At 40.7% G+C, this 21,017-nt stretch overlaps 1 protein-coding gene across 4 annotated transcripts in view; it reads left to right on the top strand.

Moving 5' to 3' along the window:
* UNC5C (unc-5 netrin receptor C) overlaps window positions 1–21,017 on the top strand; it is a 517,444-nt gene that overhangs the window by 116,485 nt on the left and 379,942 nt on the right. For all 4 annotated transcript variants that reach the window (XM_077476580.1, XM_077476578.1, XM_077476581.1 and 1 more), the window contains exon 2: window positions 2,868–2,903. In XM_077476580.1, coding sequence (XP_077332706.1) covers window positions 2,868–2,903 — 36 coding nt within the window. The remainder of the gene's footprint in view (window positions 1–2,867; window positions 2,904–21,017) is intronic.

Genomic DNA, 21,017 nt, shown 5'->3' with positions numbered 1-21,017 from the left:
TTAGAACACATGACTGCAATTTTCTATTTTTTTTGGACTGAATTGAAAAAAAATGTCACTTTTGTAAAATAATTATCCTTATTCTGGTGTGTTACCTTGATAATTGAGCCTAATCCATCCATTGGACCTGTATAGTGTCAAAAGTGAGGAGAGTGCTTGTCACCTTATCTATTTTTCATAAAATAAGAGTTAGGTCTTATTATTTAAGAGAATGTAACTAGTCGTAAACATGTACTATATATACTAAATGTACTATATAGCATACTTTTTAAGTATTTACTTTCACTATATTAGAAGCATTCAGTAACAGCTGACCTACTTACTGCAACAAAAGCTTTAAAATCTCAAGCAGTTCATCCTCAGCATATTAACGCACAAATGAGACACCATTCAGGATGATGTTGAACTTGCAGTTCAAGTATTTTCTACCTTTGGAATATTATACTCCAACTCTTACTGAACTTCCAAAGAATGAAGAGTTTACTTTATAACTTTGATGTCAATTGTCAACCCCCCTAGTGTTTCAATGCAATTAAAGGCCTCCAAGACAGAAATTTCAAAGCCCTAACTTATCATCACTCACTCATGAAAATCAACTCCAAAGCATTTGCTTGTTACGCGTATTTTCATTCAGTAAGGCTTCCCACATTTCTTTCTCTTGAAAGCATCTGGAGAATGACACTTTAAAAAGCTTAATCAGTGATTTCATTTTGAACAGTTGAGTAACTAGCACTGCCTCTGTAGAACACAAAGCAAATTTCTAAGAGTAGACATAAAGGGGTCAAACTATACTTACTGTAATAAACAGCTCCAAAGTCATTTGTGTCCGCCAATCATTTTGAGAGTTTGATTTGATCTGGATTGTACTGGTGGAATGAAAGCTATATGTAGTTAGGGTATGGCTTTTATTTAAGATGAACAAAGAAATGTGAAAAAGGCATTATCCCATAGCAAACTTTATTCTTAAACAGCAACCCAAGGAGAAAATAATTCTGCTTTCTGCAGGTTACTAAAGGGGTTTCACAAAGTATTTTACAAGTAACTCAGGATTATATATAGCAGGACTCAGCATCTGAAAGCCAAACTGGATTAAGCCTATGGAAAAGCTCTATTCTCATCCATAGTATCAATATGTTTCTGTAGCTAAATAAAACTTGTGATTTTTACATGATCAGCAGGGATAGGCTCATTTTGCTGGGGCTATTATCTGCAACTTTAAAGTGACACTAAATAATATCCTTATTTTCCGTAAGTAATCCATACACATCCACTACTTAATAGTCCTGTATTCTATTTTTTATGAAATTATTTTTTCTGCCTTCTTGTAACCATCTCCCCTTCACCTCCATATGTTTGGAATGAGCAGTGCATCTTAGTTGTGGTAGCATTCACTGCTCTATGCATACTACACATCCCAAAGTCCCTAGTCCATCTCAAGAGTGAGCAAGAGAGGGTGACTACATTCCTACATACAGTGAGTCTATGGAAATCAAATGTAGACATCCTCAAATAGAAAGCCAGATCACAGCGGTAAAAAAAAGTCATTTGGATATTTTGAGATGGCAAAAGAAGCTAAAGTAATACTAAAGGGGTTATACTTGCCTGCTCTGTACAACTATATTATACATAAAGGTCGCCTTTCCTCCTCTTCTGGCAGTCCTTGCCAATGCTGTTTGTTCCTTCATCCTTCGGGTGCCTCCTGTATCAAACCATGTGCTAAGGAGGCACTACTATGTGTGTAATCCCATTGGATCCTGAGCCAGGCTATGTGCATCCATAAACACACATAGTGCTGGTAATCCACACCCCAACTCCATCCTTACAGGAGTTGTTTTTTTTTTTTGCTTTTTAAACCAGTTTAGTGTCACTTTAACCTCTCTCCCTGTCTATTGCCCCCATAGCAAGCCTTGTTCCATTGTTATACAGAGCCTGGCTCTGCCCCATCCCCACTCCCTCCTCACTGGCTGTGATTGACAGTAACTGGAGCCAATAGCTCCTTCTGCTGCCTCCCTGTCCATAAAGGGATCCCACTGTTACCTTCCTGTCCAATGAGGAAAAAGAGAGCCAAGAGAGCTGCTGCTCTCATGCACATCACTGGATTGATATTAGGGTCAGGTAAGTATCATGGGGAGGGGGCTAGGGGAACCGCATGCAGAATGTTTCTTACTTTAATGCAGAGAATGCTTTAAGACAAAAACCCTTCTGCCTTTGGAACCACTTTAAAGCATATTTATACAGTGGGGGCCCGTCCATAAGGGGCGCACAGGCGCCGCCCCCCCCCCCCCCCTATCCATGCATCTGGCCCCTAATCCACATGCAGGGCACGGGATGCACGGATTCCAGTGTTTTTTTTTATGAAGCCTGTGATCTGGGCCAAAGGCTTTAATAGGCTTCAAAATAGGGTGGGCTCGAGGAGCAGAGCACTGTGCTCTGAGCCCACCCAGTTTTATGACACTAGGGAATGAATATTCGCTCGTGTCAAACTAATTCTCCTCCCAGCCAACCAGGAAGTGGGTCTGAGACCTGTTTCCTGATTGGTCAAAAGGAGAAGCTATGCCGCCCGCTGGGAGGAGGAGGGAGGAGATGGAAGGAGAGGGAACACAGGTGAAGCTGGCTGGCCGCCCGGAGAGAAGCCTGGGGTAAGTGCCATGGCCGGGTAGGAGGTTTACCCCTCCTCCCAAAAAAAGATACCACTGGCCACCACTGTATTTTTAAAGCCAACATGCTGTATGCAAAATTGTTTCTATTGGTGAAATTCTATATGACGTTAACCTTTGTTATTTTTGCCCAGAAATAATCATATTTTGTGATATCCAGAACAATTAACATCCCATGTATAAGTGATATATGTCTGTGTTTTATTACAGAATTTTCCAGACCCGGCCTGCAGGACCCCAGACCAGGTTAGCACTATATGTTTCTATAATTTCTATATCTTACAAACATTATTGTATGTAAAGCAGTATTTCTTTCCTTAATCTAGCAAAATGTTGTTCACTTTTAACATCCAGTCAGCCTGAAGGGAATTCGGAAAACAGAACTTTCCCCTGATCCTGATTGAATGTTTGAAGAGAACAGAGGCTTTATTTCTTGTAATTATCTCAGTAGACAGATTCACTCCGTTTGATAAGGGCACATTCATCATCAGAATGAGATATGCTTATGTTAGCCATAGATTGTTCACATTTCCAACCCATCCAGTCTCTGCAATGTTCTATTCCACAAATAAATTGCAGTTTTCCAATACAGCAAAATAATTTAATATAACTTTTCATTGTGTCAGTTTTCATTTTAAATCTACTTTCCTGACTCCTGACTGTAGTCAAGCACATGAAACATGAACACGTGACTCAAAAAATGCATAAAAAATGCAATGCTTTTTTTGGTGCGTTTTCTATAGAAATCAATGGGAGATGCATTTCTGGTGCACTTTTGAAAAGCACACCAAAATTGCAGGATTTTTGAAAATGGACGGCACCCTCTGTGCACTGGTGTCAAGAGTACCATACGATTTAAAGGGATACATCTTTCATGCATTTTCTTCTGTTTTTTTTTTACCACAAAAACACATCAAAAACAGATCAGTGTGAAAGGGCCCTTTACTGTTAACGTGGTTCTAAAGGCAGAAGGTTTTTTCTTATCAGAGTGCATTCTATGCATTCAGCGAAAAAACCTTCTGTGTGAAGCAGCCGCCCTGAGCCCCCTTACTACCTGAGCCCAATCTCAATCCAGCGATGTTGCAGGAGAGGCTCGGCTGTCTGGGACTCACCCTCCTGATTGGCTGAGACACAGCAGCGGGCGCAATTGGTTCCTGCTGCTGTCAATCAAAGTCAGTGAGCTAATGAGAAGAGAGTTGAGGTGGGGCAGAGCCTCAGCTCAGTATCTGAATGGGCACACAGTGCATCGGCTCAAGTCTGGTGCCCCCATAGCAAGCTGCTTGCAGTGGGGGCAATCGGCAGGAGGGAGGAGCAAGGAACACTAGTGATGGACCTGAGAAGAGGATGTGGGCTGCTCTGTGCAAAACCACTGAACAGAGCAGGTAAGTATAACATGTTTGTTATTTTTAAACAAAACAAGGCTTTAGCATCATTTTAAACTCCTTAGCTTGAGAGAGATGATTGCAGTGACTATTGCAGTGCACAGTATGCAATTCACACAATTTCAGTGGCCTTATGCCCTGTACACACGTTCAGATATTCCGACCACAAAATCCGTCTGATTTTTTCCGTAAGTGCGTTACCAGTACCTTATGTAGTAACTGATTTAAGTTTGTATTAAACACATATGGCGTGGCACAGTGCAGCCTGCACTGTACATGGTTGAAATTATTTTCCAGTATGCTGGGCAGTCAGCAATAATTTTTTCACATCTTTTGAAATTCAGTTGCAGTGGGTGAGTTTAGTTATTTGTGATTGCTTTAAAACTAAACTTCAGGAACACGGCTACTGTAAATACACAAATAAAATACATATATAAGAGCTTGTTTATTTATGCTATTTGCATTTATGCCCATCCAGTTCTGAGATTTACATATTTCTGCATAGCACAAACGCTGTCTAGCAGGGCAAAAGACCAGATTTTTTCTCTACTACAGTTAAAGCAATTTTAAAGCCTTGTTTTTTTTCTTAATAACAAGTATGTTATTACCTGCTCTGTGCAATGGTTTTGCACAGAGCAGCCTGGAGCCTCCTTGTCTCAGGTCCCCCACTGGAGCTCCTGGCTTCTTCCATCTGCCGGGTGCCCCCACAGCATGCAGCTTGCTCTGGGGGTACCCAAGCAGGCGCGCTCCCAATCCAATGCTCTAGGTGTCCATTTTCACATGAAGCCCTGGCTCGACACCTCCCTTCCAACTCTGATTGGCTCACCAGCTGTGATTGAAAGCAATGGTTCCCACTGCTGACAAAAGCCAATCGGGTGTGCCTGGAGAGGCAAGGCTCTCGTGGACATCGCTGGATCGAGAGGGGGCTCAGGTAAGTATTGGGGAGGGCTGGAGGGGCTGTGGAACACAGGTTTTTTTACCTTCACGTATTCTCTACATGAAGGTAAAAAACCTTGTGTCTTTACAACCACTTTAAGTAGCTCTTACAGGTATTATCTCTCCCTCATCCTCCTGAGTGGACAGTAAAAAGAGAAGCAGAAGATTGATGAGCTCTTCTCTTTGTCACTCTGCTGTCTCTTCCTATCAGCATGTTTCTTTTTTAGCACTTGATCACTGAACAAAAAATAATAATTAATATTAATAATAATAATTAATAATCTAACAGATTCCTTCATCTACACTATAAAGCACTGATAGATAAATCTCCTGCTGCTGATATCGTATTCTGGCGGTTGTGAGAATACATGAACAGCAGATGCATCTGATTGGATGCAGGCACTGTTCAGCCAACATTTTTATCTGGCTCCTTTCCTTTTTTTCTGGGCCAGCCACAGAGTGAATTTGCATATGGCACATTTAGTTTAAGATTATACATTCTTCGGGGATTAACAAAAAAAAAAAAATATATATATATATATATATATATATATATATATATATATATATATATATATATATGTATATTTACAACACAGTCAAACCAACTTAGTATTTACTTAGTATGCCTTACAATGCTGGGAAAACTGGCTGGATGTTCCTATTTGCACAGGCCATTACATTTATAAACAACACTGCTGCTCAGAATTGGTAATCCCACCCATGTGCTCTTTTGTCTCTGGATAATATGTCTCTCAATTTAATTGTCACCAGGGCAGGCGCTCCTTTGTTTTACTGAACAAATGGATGTAGTTATAGCATTCCATGCTCTTCCACTATTGACAGGCCAGAAATTCTTCATTGAGTGATGAGACCCTAATCTGAGCATGTATAATTTAGAGTACATCTGCACAAATGCAAATACAGGGTAGGCACAACTAGCCCACTCTCTCATTTTAGTTATTAATATTATATAGGGAAATATTTATATAACTTATTGCATAAACCAGATTATGTGCATTTTTATTAGACTATACATAGCTATGTGGTTTTATTTTTTTTTGCAGTCTTTATTATTGAAGACTATAACATGTACTATTGATTATGTATGAAGTTTTATCTATTTATGTCACCAATGTGTTAATTTAAAGTACAATTTCAATGATCTTATAAATTCCACACCAAAACCTAGTTGTGTGGAAAATATTTTACTGTTTTTTTTTTGTTTTTGTTTTTATTATTATTATTTATTTGCTTCTTTTAGATTGCTTATTTAATTCCCTTTTATTATTTTCCATTATCCTATTTGAAGATTTTGAATGTGCTCCCAAGTGAAATTTAAGAGTTTGTTTATCCTTGTATACACTTAACTACTGCTTTCTCATTATCTTGTTGCAAAGGTTTACATCCTTGAAAGTGAGATAACAAGAAAATTAGTACTTTTGGCTTTTCTTGTTCTCCAAATAGTGGTTTATGTAACTGTTACAGCTTGCTGAAACTGCAGTCTTGTAACTAATGCTAATGAATTGTACAATGGTCATACCGCAAAATGTGTCTAAGATGGCGTTAAAGGTTCTATTTAGACAAACCACAAATGTATTTCTTACTTAGCAAGCATATGGTGGACAACACACTAATTAGAGTGATAGCCTTTTACCACCATTGATAGATTCATTAACTGGTCAGTTTACGACTGTAATCACAGCACACTGGAGCTTATGTCTCCAGTGCCTGGGTGTATATAGGCTATAAAGCTGTCCATACTTAAAGAAGTCATATTGTTGTAACGTACTTTTAAACAAAAGCACAATATGCATTATAAACAATTGCTGGCATATTCACTGAATCACGCGTTTACTGGTAACATTGATGGCATTTATAAGACAGGAACTTGCACTTGGAAAATGTGACAGCCAGTGAATGTTTAAAATACACTAGCTGCTTTTTAGCAGCTATTGTGAGGCTAGCAAATGTGGCAACTTTTTAGAAAACTTTCTTTAACCGATTCAGCCCCGGAAGGATTTACCCCCTTCCTGACCAGAGCACTTTTTGCGATTCGGCACTATGTCGCTTTAACTAACAATTGCGCGGTTGTGTGACGCTGCACCCAAACAAACTTGACGTCCTGTTTTCCCCACAAATAGAGATTTCTTTTGGTATTTGATCGCTTCTGTGTTTTTATTTTTTGCGCTGTAAACAAAAAAAGAGTAACAATTTTGAAAAAAATGCAATATTTTGAAATTTTTGTTATAATAAATATCCCCCAAAAATATATAATTTTTTTCCCTCAGCTTAGGCTGATATGTATTCTTCTACATATTTTTGTTAAAAAAAATGCAATAAGCATATATTTATTGATTTGTGCAAAAGTTATAGCGTCTACAAAATAGGGGATAATTTTATGGCTTTTTATTATTATTATTTTTTTTACTAGTAATGGTGGCGATCTGCAATTTCTTTCGGGACTGCGACATTATGGCAGACACATCGGACACTTTAGACACTATTTTGAGACCATTGTCATTTATACCGTGATCAGTGCTATAAAAATGCACTGATTACTGTGTAAATGAAACTGGCATGGAAGGGGTTAACCACTAGGGGGCGATCAAGGGGTTAAGTGTGTCCTATGGAGTGATTCTAACTGGGGGGGTGGCTACTACTCACATGACAGCGATCACTGCTCCCGATGACAGTCAATTCACTAGGCAGAATGGGGAAATGCCTTGTTTACAAGGGCATCTCCCCGTTCTTCCGCTCCGTGACACAATCGTGGGACACCCGGTGGACATCAAGGCTGCAGGACCTGTGGTCACGGTCAATGTGACCATAATTCTGCATCTTAAAGGGGACGCACCTGTATGCCCTTTTACCCACCTGTGCCATTCTGCTGACGTAAATCATCGTGTGGCGGTCGGGAAGAGGTTAAAGTGTTATATATTTACATTAACATCATTCACTGAATGGCAGATCTCAAAGTTAACAATGTTACAGGGAACCCAGGTGAGATACCTCCCTGGAGTTCTCTGCGTGCTTTAAAAAACATTGTCTAGCAGGGATCCTTTGACTTCTAGTAATAAATATTGTAGTAACCACCTTTCCCCATCAATGAACAAAAGTCAAACGCCATTGAATATTTTTTTACCTGTTAGTCCCCATTCGCACCTGAGCATTTTGGAGTGTATTTCTCCACGCTTGACGATGCTCCACATGTAGAATCCCACTGTCTTTAGTGCAACCTATTCACATTTCAGTGCTCAGTGGTTTTTGTGGTTTAATGTTGTATGCTTAAAGAAGTACATGCGTTTTTTTTTAAGCATAATCAGTTTTTTTCCTCCATAGACTTTAATGTGAGAGCCTGCAAACATGCGACAAGTGTATTTGCACATTTTCGCATGCATTTTTACACTTAAAGAACTGTTTCACCTTCCCCAGCTCAGGAAACAAATGTCTGAAGCTTCATATGCATGGAAAAATACTTGCAAAAAGCTTGTAAAACACTTTAAAAATGCATTTTTACACTTGCAAAAGAAATGCATTCTGTGAAGTGTGGATGCAAACTTAATTATGATGCCATATTTCCTGTGAATGTGTTTTATAAGTAGGGCTGATTTAATTGCAGAACAGTTTAAACCACCATATAATGTTTTATTTTCTATCTTTATTGGTCTATGTACATAACCTTGGCTGTAATTACCCAATGCAACAATGTGTAGTAAAATCCAATAATGGGAATTATTTTATATATTTTATATGTGCCAAGACTACCCCTTAGGAGTCTCAGGTTCCCCCAATATGGTTCTACTACTCTTCCCCAATATGGTTCTACTACTCTGTTCAGGTATTCTATAGTATACACAAGTTTAGGCTATATAATAGGTTTAGAGTTTATATCAGTCATGCTAGCCAAGAGGGTCAGGATGACAGTCAGGCAGCTAGCATTTTTCCGAACGAGAGCTCAACAATGACAGCCTCCAATTTTTTTTATAACTACAGGCAAATCATATTTCTAAAACATTTTCACTGATCACTTCACATACAGAAAGACCTTGATTTTTTTTTTTTTTTTCGTTTTAAACTTTCATTGAACCTGAACTTGAATAGGTACTAAAAGGGTTGAGCAAAGCATCCATGGAAATGATTTTAAAATACTGACAGGTATGCAAGCATAAGAATCAGAAAATTTTGAGTCTGAAGCTGGACTACACAAAGTATTTTCTCATCAGAAATGAAGAATATTATTTTTGGAAACAAAGTTAAGGAACTGAATCCACTTGTGTCACATGCTGGATATTCTGAAACTATCTAGGATGTAAAACTTCATAAACTGCATTCAAAGAATGAGCAAAAACTATACATTTAAATAAACACCATGCACCTTATTTATACAAAGTTAAACATCTGTATGGTGTTATATAGTGTTTTTTTTTCTCTTTTCTAGAATACCTTTATGTTTTTTATTTGCATCAAATTGCACTTTACACTTTATTCTCGTAGTCTTAGAAGATAGTTAAGATCTGTGTAGGCAGGTTAACATCACATCATTAACAGCTTTCAAACTTCTCCTTTTGAAGGGCAATCATAGAAATGTACCTGAGATGTAATAGCTGAAACTTACAGACACAACAGACTTTGTGTAGGTGGTGTTACTGACTGATGACTTTTTTTTTTTTAAACTGTAGCTTTTGACAGATTAACATTGCTGAGTGATAATAATAAGCTCTTTTAGTGGCAGTTATTATTTTGTACTGATTCTAAAGTTTTGGTCTTGATTTCAAAGTTATTTTGGCTATGTGAAAGATTAGACACAAAAAAGGTTATAGAAGATATACATGAACAAAATCATTACTGCCTACCTCTAAATTTATGAACAAACGGTTAAATGCACAGTTGAACTACAATCATTTTATCTGCCAAAGTTTTTCTTTTGTGCAGCTAGTCCTCAGATTTCCATATATGTACCTAACAGCATAGCCAGGTTGAGCAGGTTGGTGACCCGACTTTTGCCACCTACAGATAATCATTTAAGCTGAGTTCTCTTCCCCATCCCAGCCTGTGATTGGACAATGAAGCAGACTGATGATGTCACCACTCTTCTGTTTCTATTTGTTAGCATGTTACATGTCAGCACATGTGAATACAGGAGGGTTGGATTGGCTCAGGATGTTGAGCCTCCCTCTTCTGTCTTACTGCCGTTCTTCAAAATATTAAAAAAGGTGATATCATGAATGATTCTGTTGCCTTTATTTGCATGTAAAATTGCATTTAAAGTTGCATTTTAAATTATTTTAATTATTAATTAATTTGATTTCTTCTACAGGGCAACACCGTGGCTTAGTGATTGATACATGCACCAGAGTTCTCAGATCTAATCCTGACTAGGACATTGTCTACCAGGGATTTTGCATGTTCACCTTGTGTCTGTGTGGGTTTACTTAGATAGTGTTCACATTATTTTAAGTGGAATTTCAGTTAAAAAGCTAACTATTGCCGCGTACTCAGGACCGGACTTTCCAGCAGAAAAGGTCAGATGGTCTTCCCTACAGACTTTCGGCGGAGTTCCGACAGACTTCCGAACGAACGGACTGGCCCACACACGAATGGACGAAGTCTGTTTGAAAGTCCATTCATTTTGAACGTGATGGCATAAGATGGGACTAAAAGAGGACGTTAAAAAGCCAGTAGCCAATAGCTTCCCTCGCATCGTATTTGGTCTGTTGGATGAGCATACAGACGAACAGTTTTCCTGAACAGTGCTGAACTGATTTCGTCGGACCTAGTCTGCCAGAAAGTCCGGTCATGTGTACGCGGCATAAGGCTAAACTCACTCTCTCCCCCAGTCTAAGCCTAGTCTATCTAACCTTGGAAAGAAAAGTCCTGTATACTTACCTATTCTGGAGCCGCTTCAGTCGAGTCCCATGAGCAGCTGTCAGCTATGGCTTCAGTATTCAGGAGGGGCCACCATTGGAGAGATCACGTGACTACAGTGGCTTCAGAATAGGTAAGTATGCATATCTTTTCTTTACAGGGTTAGATAGAATAGGCTGAACTTCCACTTTAAGTTAAAATAAAATAACCTGTGTTCACTTTAATTATCCAATTTTGTGCATTGAAAATGTTAAGCTGGGTTTATGCGGTGAGTTTTTTGTTTGTTTCCTCAATCAATGGATTTAGTTCAACCAGGAGATTGGATCCTGGCAGCGGGGATCAATACTGGTTTTCCAGCAGGACTGTTCCATAGACGCTGGTCTAACGACTGGCTTCTGTTGAACAGAGAGGGCTACACACACATCGAAATGCAACTGGTTTCTGCTGAACAGGCTGCATTTCGATACGTGTGTACCCAGCTTTAGTTCTAAATTCCTCTGCACATAATTGGATATTTAAAGTAAACACAGCCTCACTTTGTTCACTATTCTTAGTGAACAATTTTTGATCCTTTGGTAAATCAACCACGTCTAATCAGTAAGTGCACACTTTCATTATGAGCCTGATTTAAAATGTCATCTAGTTTCCATCAAATGATAAGAACTGACAATAAAGAGGGAGAACAAATGACTACACATTAAAATACATTCAAATAATTTTAGAGTAGAGGAGAGAAAAAGTCGATGTTTTCTTTTTTACATCTGCTTTGAATTCTTCCTAAACATAACCAGGCATGAATAATTGCATTGGGACAATGTAGGCTGCATTCTTCAAATGTTTCTTTTTATTTGAAAAATAATATTACACATAATTATATGAACAAAGAGTATTTGTGCAGTATACAATCAGAACAAACATATCCCAGATACATTGCTAGGCATACACAAGGATATAAGTTACTAATGTTTCCACATATGAATCGTGAAGTCTGATGAAAGTCAACTCAAACAATGAAGCCTTTCACATCTCTAGTAAATCGTGGTGTAGTTGCTGAAATCTCCCCAGCGTTTATTTTTGTAGGACTTCTTCCATGCTTGCATGCTCATAAAGATTTGGCCGTGAAAGGAAATTGGTCAAAGAGTCTTGAATTGGCTTTTTATCCATTGACCTGTGTTTTGTATATCTAATGACCTATTGGACTTTGGCATCTCAGTTTCCACTGGGCTAAATCAATAGTTTGTTTCAAATAATTTTTCTTTCATTACAGTGTTTGCTAACAAGTTTATTTTCCTACTTTATTTTAAGTATATTAAAGAAGCCTTGTGCATGAGAAATCATATATTGTTGGTCCCTGTAAGATTCTCTGTGCTTCAAGACAAGTCTGATAAATGCTGATTCACATTTGTATGTAAGCATGCTGCAAAATAAAAAGCTCCCTTCTTGGTTAGATCAAAGTTTGAAATTGAGGTGCGATTGCTTGAATAATAATTTTAATAACAACCTTTTTAGGCGGTAAGCAAAGTACTTTTGAAATTAAATAAATCTGTCCTGACTAGTGACTACTAAAAAAGCACAAGATCACTGAAGCTTTATAGTAGGTATTGTAAGGTGCAGAAATCCTCAGCTTAGGCAGATTGTAACCTCCTGAAAGGAATGAGTAAATCCTGCGTCTCAATAAGGTGGACTTCAGACCACATGCGGCCCACAAACACCTTCCCTACAGCCTGCTGAGATCTTCTCTATCCACAAATTTAGTAAGCAGAGGATAACTTCAACAGGTTGCAAAGAAGATACCCCCAGCTGTAAATAAAATGGTGGTAGTGGTGGTGGTGGTGGGCAAGCATTACAGTGTAAGAGCTAGCTTGCGCTGAGGAACTCCTGTCTGTCCTAGCTGTCCTATCTTTATCCATTGTGGCAAGCTGTATGCTGTGTTTGACAAATGTTCGGCGGACAGGATGATCACCACAGCCCTAGCATTCATGGTAATGCAAGTTATAGCTGACACAACATACCTTTACATATCAGAGCCTCTGTGGCTGTAATGCAGTTGTGCGTTAATATTAACCCTCCCTGACTATTTGTTGTGTAGACTGTGAAGAACTGGTGTTTGGATAGGATTGGAATACTGAAGTGGTGGGCACAGCCAGTAAATTTGGGCTATAGAAGGTACAGCTGAGCTATGAATTTGAGAGAAGGGGGGTACAGCTGAGCAGTGAATTTGATCTAAAGGGAGTGCCGAACAGTAGATTGGGCAGTGAATTTTAACTAAACAAAGGGGTGCTGGCCCCTGATCTTGAACTAGCAAAGGTGCTGGATAGTGAATTCTAAATAAATAAGGGGGTGCAGGGCAGTGAATTTGAGCTAACACGGGTGTTGGGCAGTGAATTTTAAATAAATAAGGGGGTGCTGGGCAGTGAATTTTAACAAATCAAGCGGGTGTGGGCCAGTGACTTTGAGCTAATAAAGGTGGAGCCCCAAAGCTCCATCCTTAGGCCTCTCCTATTCTCTCTCTATACCTATTCCCAGGGCCAGTTGATAGCCTCCCATGGCTTCCAATACCACCTCTATGCTGATGACACCCAGATCTATCTCTCGACTCCTTAACTCACTCCTGCAATCTCCTCCTGTATCACAAACTTACTGAGTGACATATTAGTATGGATATCACACCACTTCCTCAAACTCAATCTTTCTAAAACTGAGCTTGTAATACAGTATTTCCTCCTCCCTGATCCCCTCCACATGACTTTACCATTGACACCAACGGCACAACCATTGGTCTCCACACACACCAAGGTGCTGTGTGTAATACTAGACTCTAACCTCTCTTACAGCCCCACATCCAATCACTGGCTACATCTTGCCACTTTAACCTCTGCAACATTTTGAGAATTCACCCTTCCTGACTAACGACACCACAAAACAACTTATTCACTCCTTGGTTATTTTCCACCTCGACTACTGCAACTCTCTCTTCACTGGCCCACCTTAACACAGGCTATCCCCCCTTCAGTATATTATGAATTCTGCTGCTAGACTAATACACCTTACTAACTGATCCATGACTGCTGATCCTCTCTATCAATCACTTCACTGGCTTCCCCTACCTCACCGTATAAAATTCAAAATACCAACCACAGCATACAAGCCCATCCACAACTTTGCCCCCAGCTACATCACCAACCTCATCTGCAGATATCGTGCAAATCATCCTCTCTGCTCTTCCCAAGACCTCCTAATCACTAGCTCCCTTGTTACCTCCTCCCATTCTTGCCTCCAGGACTTCTCCAGAGCCTCTCTCATCCTCAGGATCTCCCAGCCCCCGTATGTCCTGTCAGCCCCCACCCTGTCCATCTTTAGGCAATCCCTGAAAACTAATTTATTCAGGGAAGCCTATCCCACCTCCACCTAAGAACTGTACCTGAGTCACCTCCATCAGATCATCCTGCGTAGCTATTACCTTTTGAAGCACCTCCTCCTCCCTTTAGATTGTAAGCTCCACGAGCAGGGTCCTCCTATTCCTTATGTATTGAACTGTATTGTAATTGTACTTCCCTCCCTCATCTACATTGTAAAGTGAAAATGTATGTAAACTCCGGACCAAATAATTAAATTAATATATAATTATTAAAATTATTATAGTGCTGCTCCCCTGAAAAAGAGTGATAAACTTCTAATTAGTGAATAAATAATATATAGGGAGCGCTATTAATTACAAAAATTAGAGTGATTAAATCTACTATCACTAATGATCAATAATAATTTTTACCACTAACCACCAGAATACAACTTATACAGTGATCCATGATTAACTCAATTGGATATTCATATTTTTAAAAAACACAAAAAAAAAAACACAAAAAATCCATGCAATAGCACCCTGGTGACACCAGATATTACAATATAAAAATAAAATCCTATGTATTCCAAAGTGTCCCAATGTATAAATCCTTTAAGCGTAATGTGATTCATACACACAAAAGGATGATAGATCTTTGAAATAGAAGAATGACTCCAACACCTTCCACGTGATCCTTCACCACAGCCTAGGTAATCGACACCCAAAAGTGACTGTAATATAGTTCAGCTTACCAGATGTTATTGACTACTTTACTGAAAAAGATAGTCAATAATCGCCTATGCAGGATTGTGTCTGCTCACATATGATGACCTGAAGATGGTTAAGACCTTCTTCCTCACAGAGAAATATGGGATATGAAAAACAGATAGAGAGCCTCCATAGCGTAACACAGTTTTATTAAAAGTTATAAAAACTGTTACTTCTAAAAGTGCCTTTTCCCCGGCACTGGGGCTGCTGGCATTTCTGGGACGAGCTGTGATGGAAATGTTTCCGCACTTTCCTCCACGGATGGCATGCGTTCCACACGCTCTCGCCACTAACCAAGGGAACTGGATATCCTGTGAAGTAACGTGATACTTTGGAATACATAGGATTTTATTTTTATATTGTAATATCTGGTGTTATCAGGGTGCTATTGCATGGATTTTTTTGTTTTTGTGTTTTTTAAAAATATGAATATCCAATGGAGTTATAAGATGTATTTTGGTGATTAGTGGTAAAAATTATTATTGATCATTAGTGATAGTGGATTTAATGACGGTTACATTGTAAAGTGCTGCATAAACTGTTAGTGTTATATAAATCCTGTATAATAATAATTTAAATTAAAAGAAGTGCCATTATTGCAGGGAGGAGATCCAGAAGAAATGTCATTTTTGTCTGTCAAAGTGAAACCCATTTATGAAGGTTTGACTAACTTTACAATCCATCCTTGAATTTGATTTTGATAGCTAAAGCCATACCCGTCCTCCATGCTTCCGTGCTTAGGGCAGACCTATGCATATACACTCCATACCTGGAAACATTGGTGTTTAAGAGGAATACAACAGTCTATTGTGGAGTCAGGTGGTCCTGTCAGGAACAAGTGGGCACATCAGGGTGTCTGCTGAGAAGTTGCAACATTGCTCTGCTATGTAAATAGTGATTACAGGCTTTTTTTAAGAGATAATGGTATGTTTATTCTGTGTGCCTACACAAGGGTTCGAAAAGCAAAGTGGGGCCTTATAAGGAGGAAACAAGTGGAGCCTCATCAACAGGGCTTGTTAATTGCAATGAGAATGGCACTATCTTCTACTCAGGGATTTAACCAAAAATCACAGGCCCTATATAAACATTGTTATGGTGCTCCTCTCTACCTCAACAAAATTCTGGCAGTACTTGACATTTTGTACAACCTAATACAAAGTCCCCTTCTGTGTATCATTGCACACCTATGTGCACCACCTACTTACTGATGCTTTGCGGTGACTAGAGCACCCCTTATATTTTTACCCCCTTTGCACTGATAGCTGGTGAACATCCACCTTCTAAGTAACAGCCCTCTGTAAATCTGTGGTTGGTGTAAATGGCGTAAATGCCCTGTTACATTAGTAGTAGGTGTACATTTAAGAGCCATGTTTATGTTTTCCTTGGCTAAATGTACAAAATAAATATGAAATTCCTATTTTTTGTATAAAAAATAACTGTTATTGCCATCTTTGTATACATTCCCTAAAAGGCCAGGCATAACATAAATATCACCTAGACCATCTGTGTGGGGAGGTACTCAGTATGCAGTTGGTACTAATTACAATGTAAATGTGTTGATTGCACTGATTTAATTTAGCTATAATGTATGTATCATTATTTGCTTTTTCTTTATCATAAATTAAATGTATATTTGTTCTTCTCTTGTTGCTAATTGTGGATTTACACCATTGCTGATGATTTTCTAAGCAGATGAAAAATACACTTATATTTCAAATGTATCTTCTTTATGTGTGGAATTTAGGAACTTAAGAACACGGAGTTCATTTACAATCTTGTTAACAAAACATTATGTCATGTTGAAGGTGCTGACATGTAATGGGTGGGTGTTCCAAGACACTGTTGGTAAATGTTTAACCTTCTGTGAATCAACTTTGAATAAACCTGCTGACTTGAATAAACTAACATACTGCTCCTTCTTCAAAGGTGAATGCATAAAAAAAGATAGAGAGAAGGAGAATAGATAGATAGATAGATAGATAGATAGATAGATAGATAGATAGATAGATAGATAAATAGATAGATAGATAGATGCTATAATATATCCCTATATAACCATTTTATAAACAATAATTACATAAAGTAATTACTGAAGAGTAAAGGATTTTAGTCTATTGCTAATTGTACCTAATCCCCCCCATTACCCATATAGTGGTGGACAAGTAGCGCAAGAAGAAATTTTATTATTATCATACCACTGCTGAATATCAAAACACTTCTCTGATTTAATACTATTTCTCATGTAAACAATACGTGATTAAGACTTTTGTAGTAATTCATCTTATATCACTTTGCAGAGTTCTTTGTTTAACGATAAAGGTATAAAAAAGAATCACATTAATGCAGTCCTGTATTCAATAAGACATCATTAGGTGTATTTCTTATATGCAAGAAGTGTAAGTACATGGATTTGACCTGGTTGCAACCTTTTGCAATCCCCTGTAGCTCAGAGCTCAGACTCAATGAGGGAAAAATCAGCATAAGGAGCCAGGCAGGTGTTCTGCAATGTTTATATACAAACAAGAAAGATGCTGTTAGTAGGAGAGAGTAGGGAAACAGAGCTTCTCATTCTGCGTTTCTCTTTTACTTTCCATTTACTTTCCATTTACATGCTGGAGGAAGAACCAGACCTGTAAGGAGTGCTACTTAACAGCAGAAAAAAAATGCCCCGGCGCTCCGTGTCAGTGGATGTGATTGACAGCAGTGCGAGCCAATGGCTGCGCTGCTTTCCATCCATCCACTCCAGCCAATCAGCGGCCAGGCTGAACGGTGGAAAGGACGTCGGGGGACAAGCGTGGGACTTTCGAGGGGTGAGGTAAGTAAAATGGGGGGGGGGCTGGGGGCGCAGGCACTGTCAGATGTTTTTTCACCTTAATGCATAGAATGCATTAAGGTGAAAAAATATTTACCTTTACAACCCCTTTAAGACTAGTACACAGAGATCACTGTATTAACATCAAATTGTTAGTAGAATGGCTCCTACCAGTTCTGCCCACGGGTGGAACGAAAAAAAAAAATAGTGGCGTGTACTAGGCTTAAGTATGGCTGATGCACCTCTGGGTAATAGGACCTTGGGTATCCTGGAGAGTACGTAGAGAAAAATAATAAAGAGAGAGGGTGCCACCTTTTAAGTGTAGTTTATTAGTGAAAACATAAAAACAAATGTATTAATGCACGCACTGTAGGACACAATCAACTTGCATATATATGGGTCTATTTGAAGCCAAGCCAATATATGTTACAAATTTTGGCAGGGATGCACCCATACCTGGCAGAGTAGAGGCAGGATGAAAAAAATGCCTCTGGCTGTGACAAGCAGATTATGGCATGAAAGTGCCTGGTTCTTTGTAGCAAACAATGACGTTACACGTCACACCCTCTCTGTTTCATTTACTTTTTTTTTCTTTTTCTTTTTCATCTACTGTTGTTTTTTATAACTGTTATTTCCTTTACTTCCCCAAGTACAAGAAGAAGCACCCCATGTTTGTCCCAAATATCCTGAATCTCTATATGATAGATGTAGTGTCAAAATTCTATAGCTAACATCAGGGGAGGACTGACAACTAATGGGGCCCCCGGGCAATAGAAGCTCATGGGGCCCCCTTGGGCGCCACACCTTGCCAGGGAGACAAGGGGGGGGAGCGCACAGGGGGAAACTGGAGGGAGAACGCACACGCACTCACACAAACACAGGGAGACACACACACACACAGGTGGACACTCACACACCACACACAGGGGGACACACTCTCACACAGGGAGACACACACACGGGGACACTCACACACACACCACCCACGGGGGGGGGCACACACAGGGGGATACACTCACGCACACACACACACAGGGGGACACGCACACTCACACAGGGGGGGAGGACACACTCTCACACACACACACAGGGGGACACACTCTCACACACACACACAGGGGGACACACTCTCACACACACACACACACAGGGGGATACACTCACACACACACACATGGGGGGACACTCACACAAGGGGGGGCACTCACACAAGGGGGGGGACACTCACACAGGGGGGGCACTCACAAAGGGGGGACACACACTCACACACCACACACAGGAGGACACACTCTCTCAAACACACACACAGGGACACACACACACACACACTCACACACACACACACACACACACACACACACAGGGGGATACACTCTCACACACACACACACACAGGGGGATACACACACACACACACACACACACACACACACACACAGGGGGATACACTCACACACTCTCACACACACACACACACACACACACACACACACACACACACACACACAGGGGGATACACTCTCTCACACACACACACACACACAGGGGGATACACTCACACACTCTCACACACACACACACACACACACACACACACACACACACACACACACACACACACACAGGGGGATACACTCTCTCTCACACACACACACACACACACACACAAGGGGATACACTCTCACACACACACACACACAGGGGGATACACTCTCACACAGGGACACACACACACACTCACACACATACGGGGGCACTCACACACATACGGGAACACTCACACACACACACATACGGGAACACTCACACACACACACACATACGGGGACACTCCCACACACACACATACGGGGACACTCACACACACACATATACGGGGACACTCACACACACACACATACATATGGGGACACTCACACACATATACGGGGACACTCACACACACACATATACAGGGACACTCACACACACACACTCACACACATACGGGGACACTCACACACATACGGGGACACTCACACACACACACATACGGGGACACTCACACACACACACACATACGGGGACACTCACACACATACGGGGACACTCACACACACACACACACACACACATACAGGGACACTCACACACACACACACATACGGGGACACTCACACACACACACATACGGGGACACTCACACACACACACATACGGGGGCACTCACACACATACACATACAGGGACACTCACACACATACACATACGGGGACACTCACACACATACATATACGGGGACACTCACACACATACGGGGACACTCACACACATACGGGGACACTCACACACATACGGGGACACACACACACGGGAGGGCACACACAGGGGAGGACACACACACAGGGGAGGACACACACACACAGGGGAGGACACACACACACACACACAGGGGAGGACACACACACACACAGGGGAGGACACACACACGGGGAGGACACACACACGGGGAGGACACACATACGGGGGAGGACACACACACAGGGGGGACACTGGGTTGGGGGGATCCGGGGCCCCATGCATCTGCCACCCCCCCATCACTTGTGGCAGGCCCAGGCTTCACTTACCTGCGGATGCCGATAATACTTTTAATGGCGCAGCTCCCCGCCGGCCCCTGCTGCTGTGCCCGTATCTCATGCCGATTACAATACGGCTAACTCCACGCTGCTTCCCGCCGGCCCCTCCTTCCCTCCCGTCCGTCCCAGGTGCTTGTACTGTATGCGTTGTGACATCACCTGGGATGGACGGGAGGGAAGGAGGGGCCGGCGGTGAGCAGCGCGCCGTATTGTAATCGGCATGATCGCGGCATGTGATACGGGCACAGCCGCTTCAAGTGGCCGAGACCGGGCCCCTAATGACCTCGGGCCCTCGGGCGGCGCCCGAGTGACTGACTGGTCAGTCCGCCCCTGGCTAACATGTAAGACCATGTAGATCAGATATTTCTATTCTCATTAATGGAGAAATATGCCCAGTTGATATCCACTGAAGATCTGATGACTAGGTTTCAAAATCTGATCATTATACAGTTTCTCATTTTGTTTCGCACAATGTGAATGTTGGAGTCTTTTAGTGGGGAACAACAACTAAGCAGCAGACTTGGAAAATGTTGCTTCAAAAAGTTTGACACTCACCCTGTCCCTTCTTCACTGGCTCTTTAGGTTGGTAGAGAAACCTGTTTAGTAGGTGATGTAGAGCTTGATGCAGCAGACAGACAA

The sequence above is a fragment of the Lithobates pipiens genome, unplaced genomic scaffold (assembly GCF_037356315.1).
Source record: "Lithobates pipiens isolate NorthernLeopardFrog02 unplaced genomic scaffold, aLitPip1_a1.2 Scaffold_13, whole genome shotgun sequence".
NCBI lineage: Eukaryota > Metazoa > Chordata > Amphibia > Anura > Ranidae > Lithobates > Lithobates pipiens.
The sequence above is the reverse complement of the archived record's forward strand: the minus strand, read 5'-3'. Positions and strand labels throughout refer to the sequence as shown.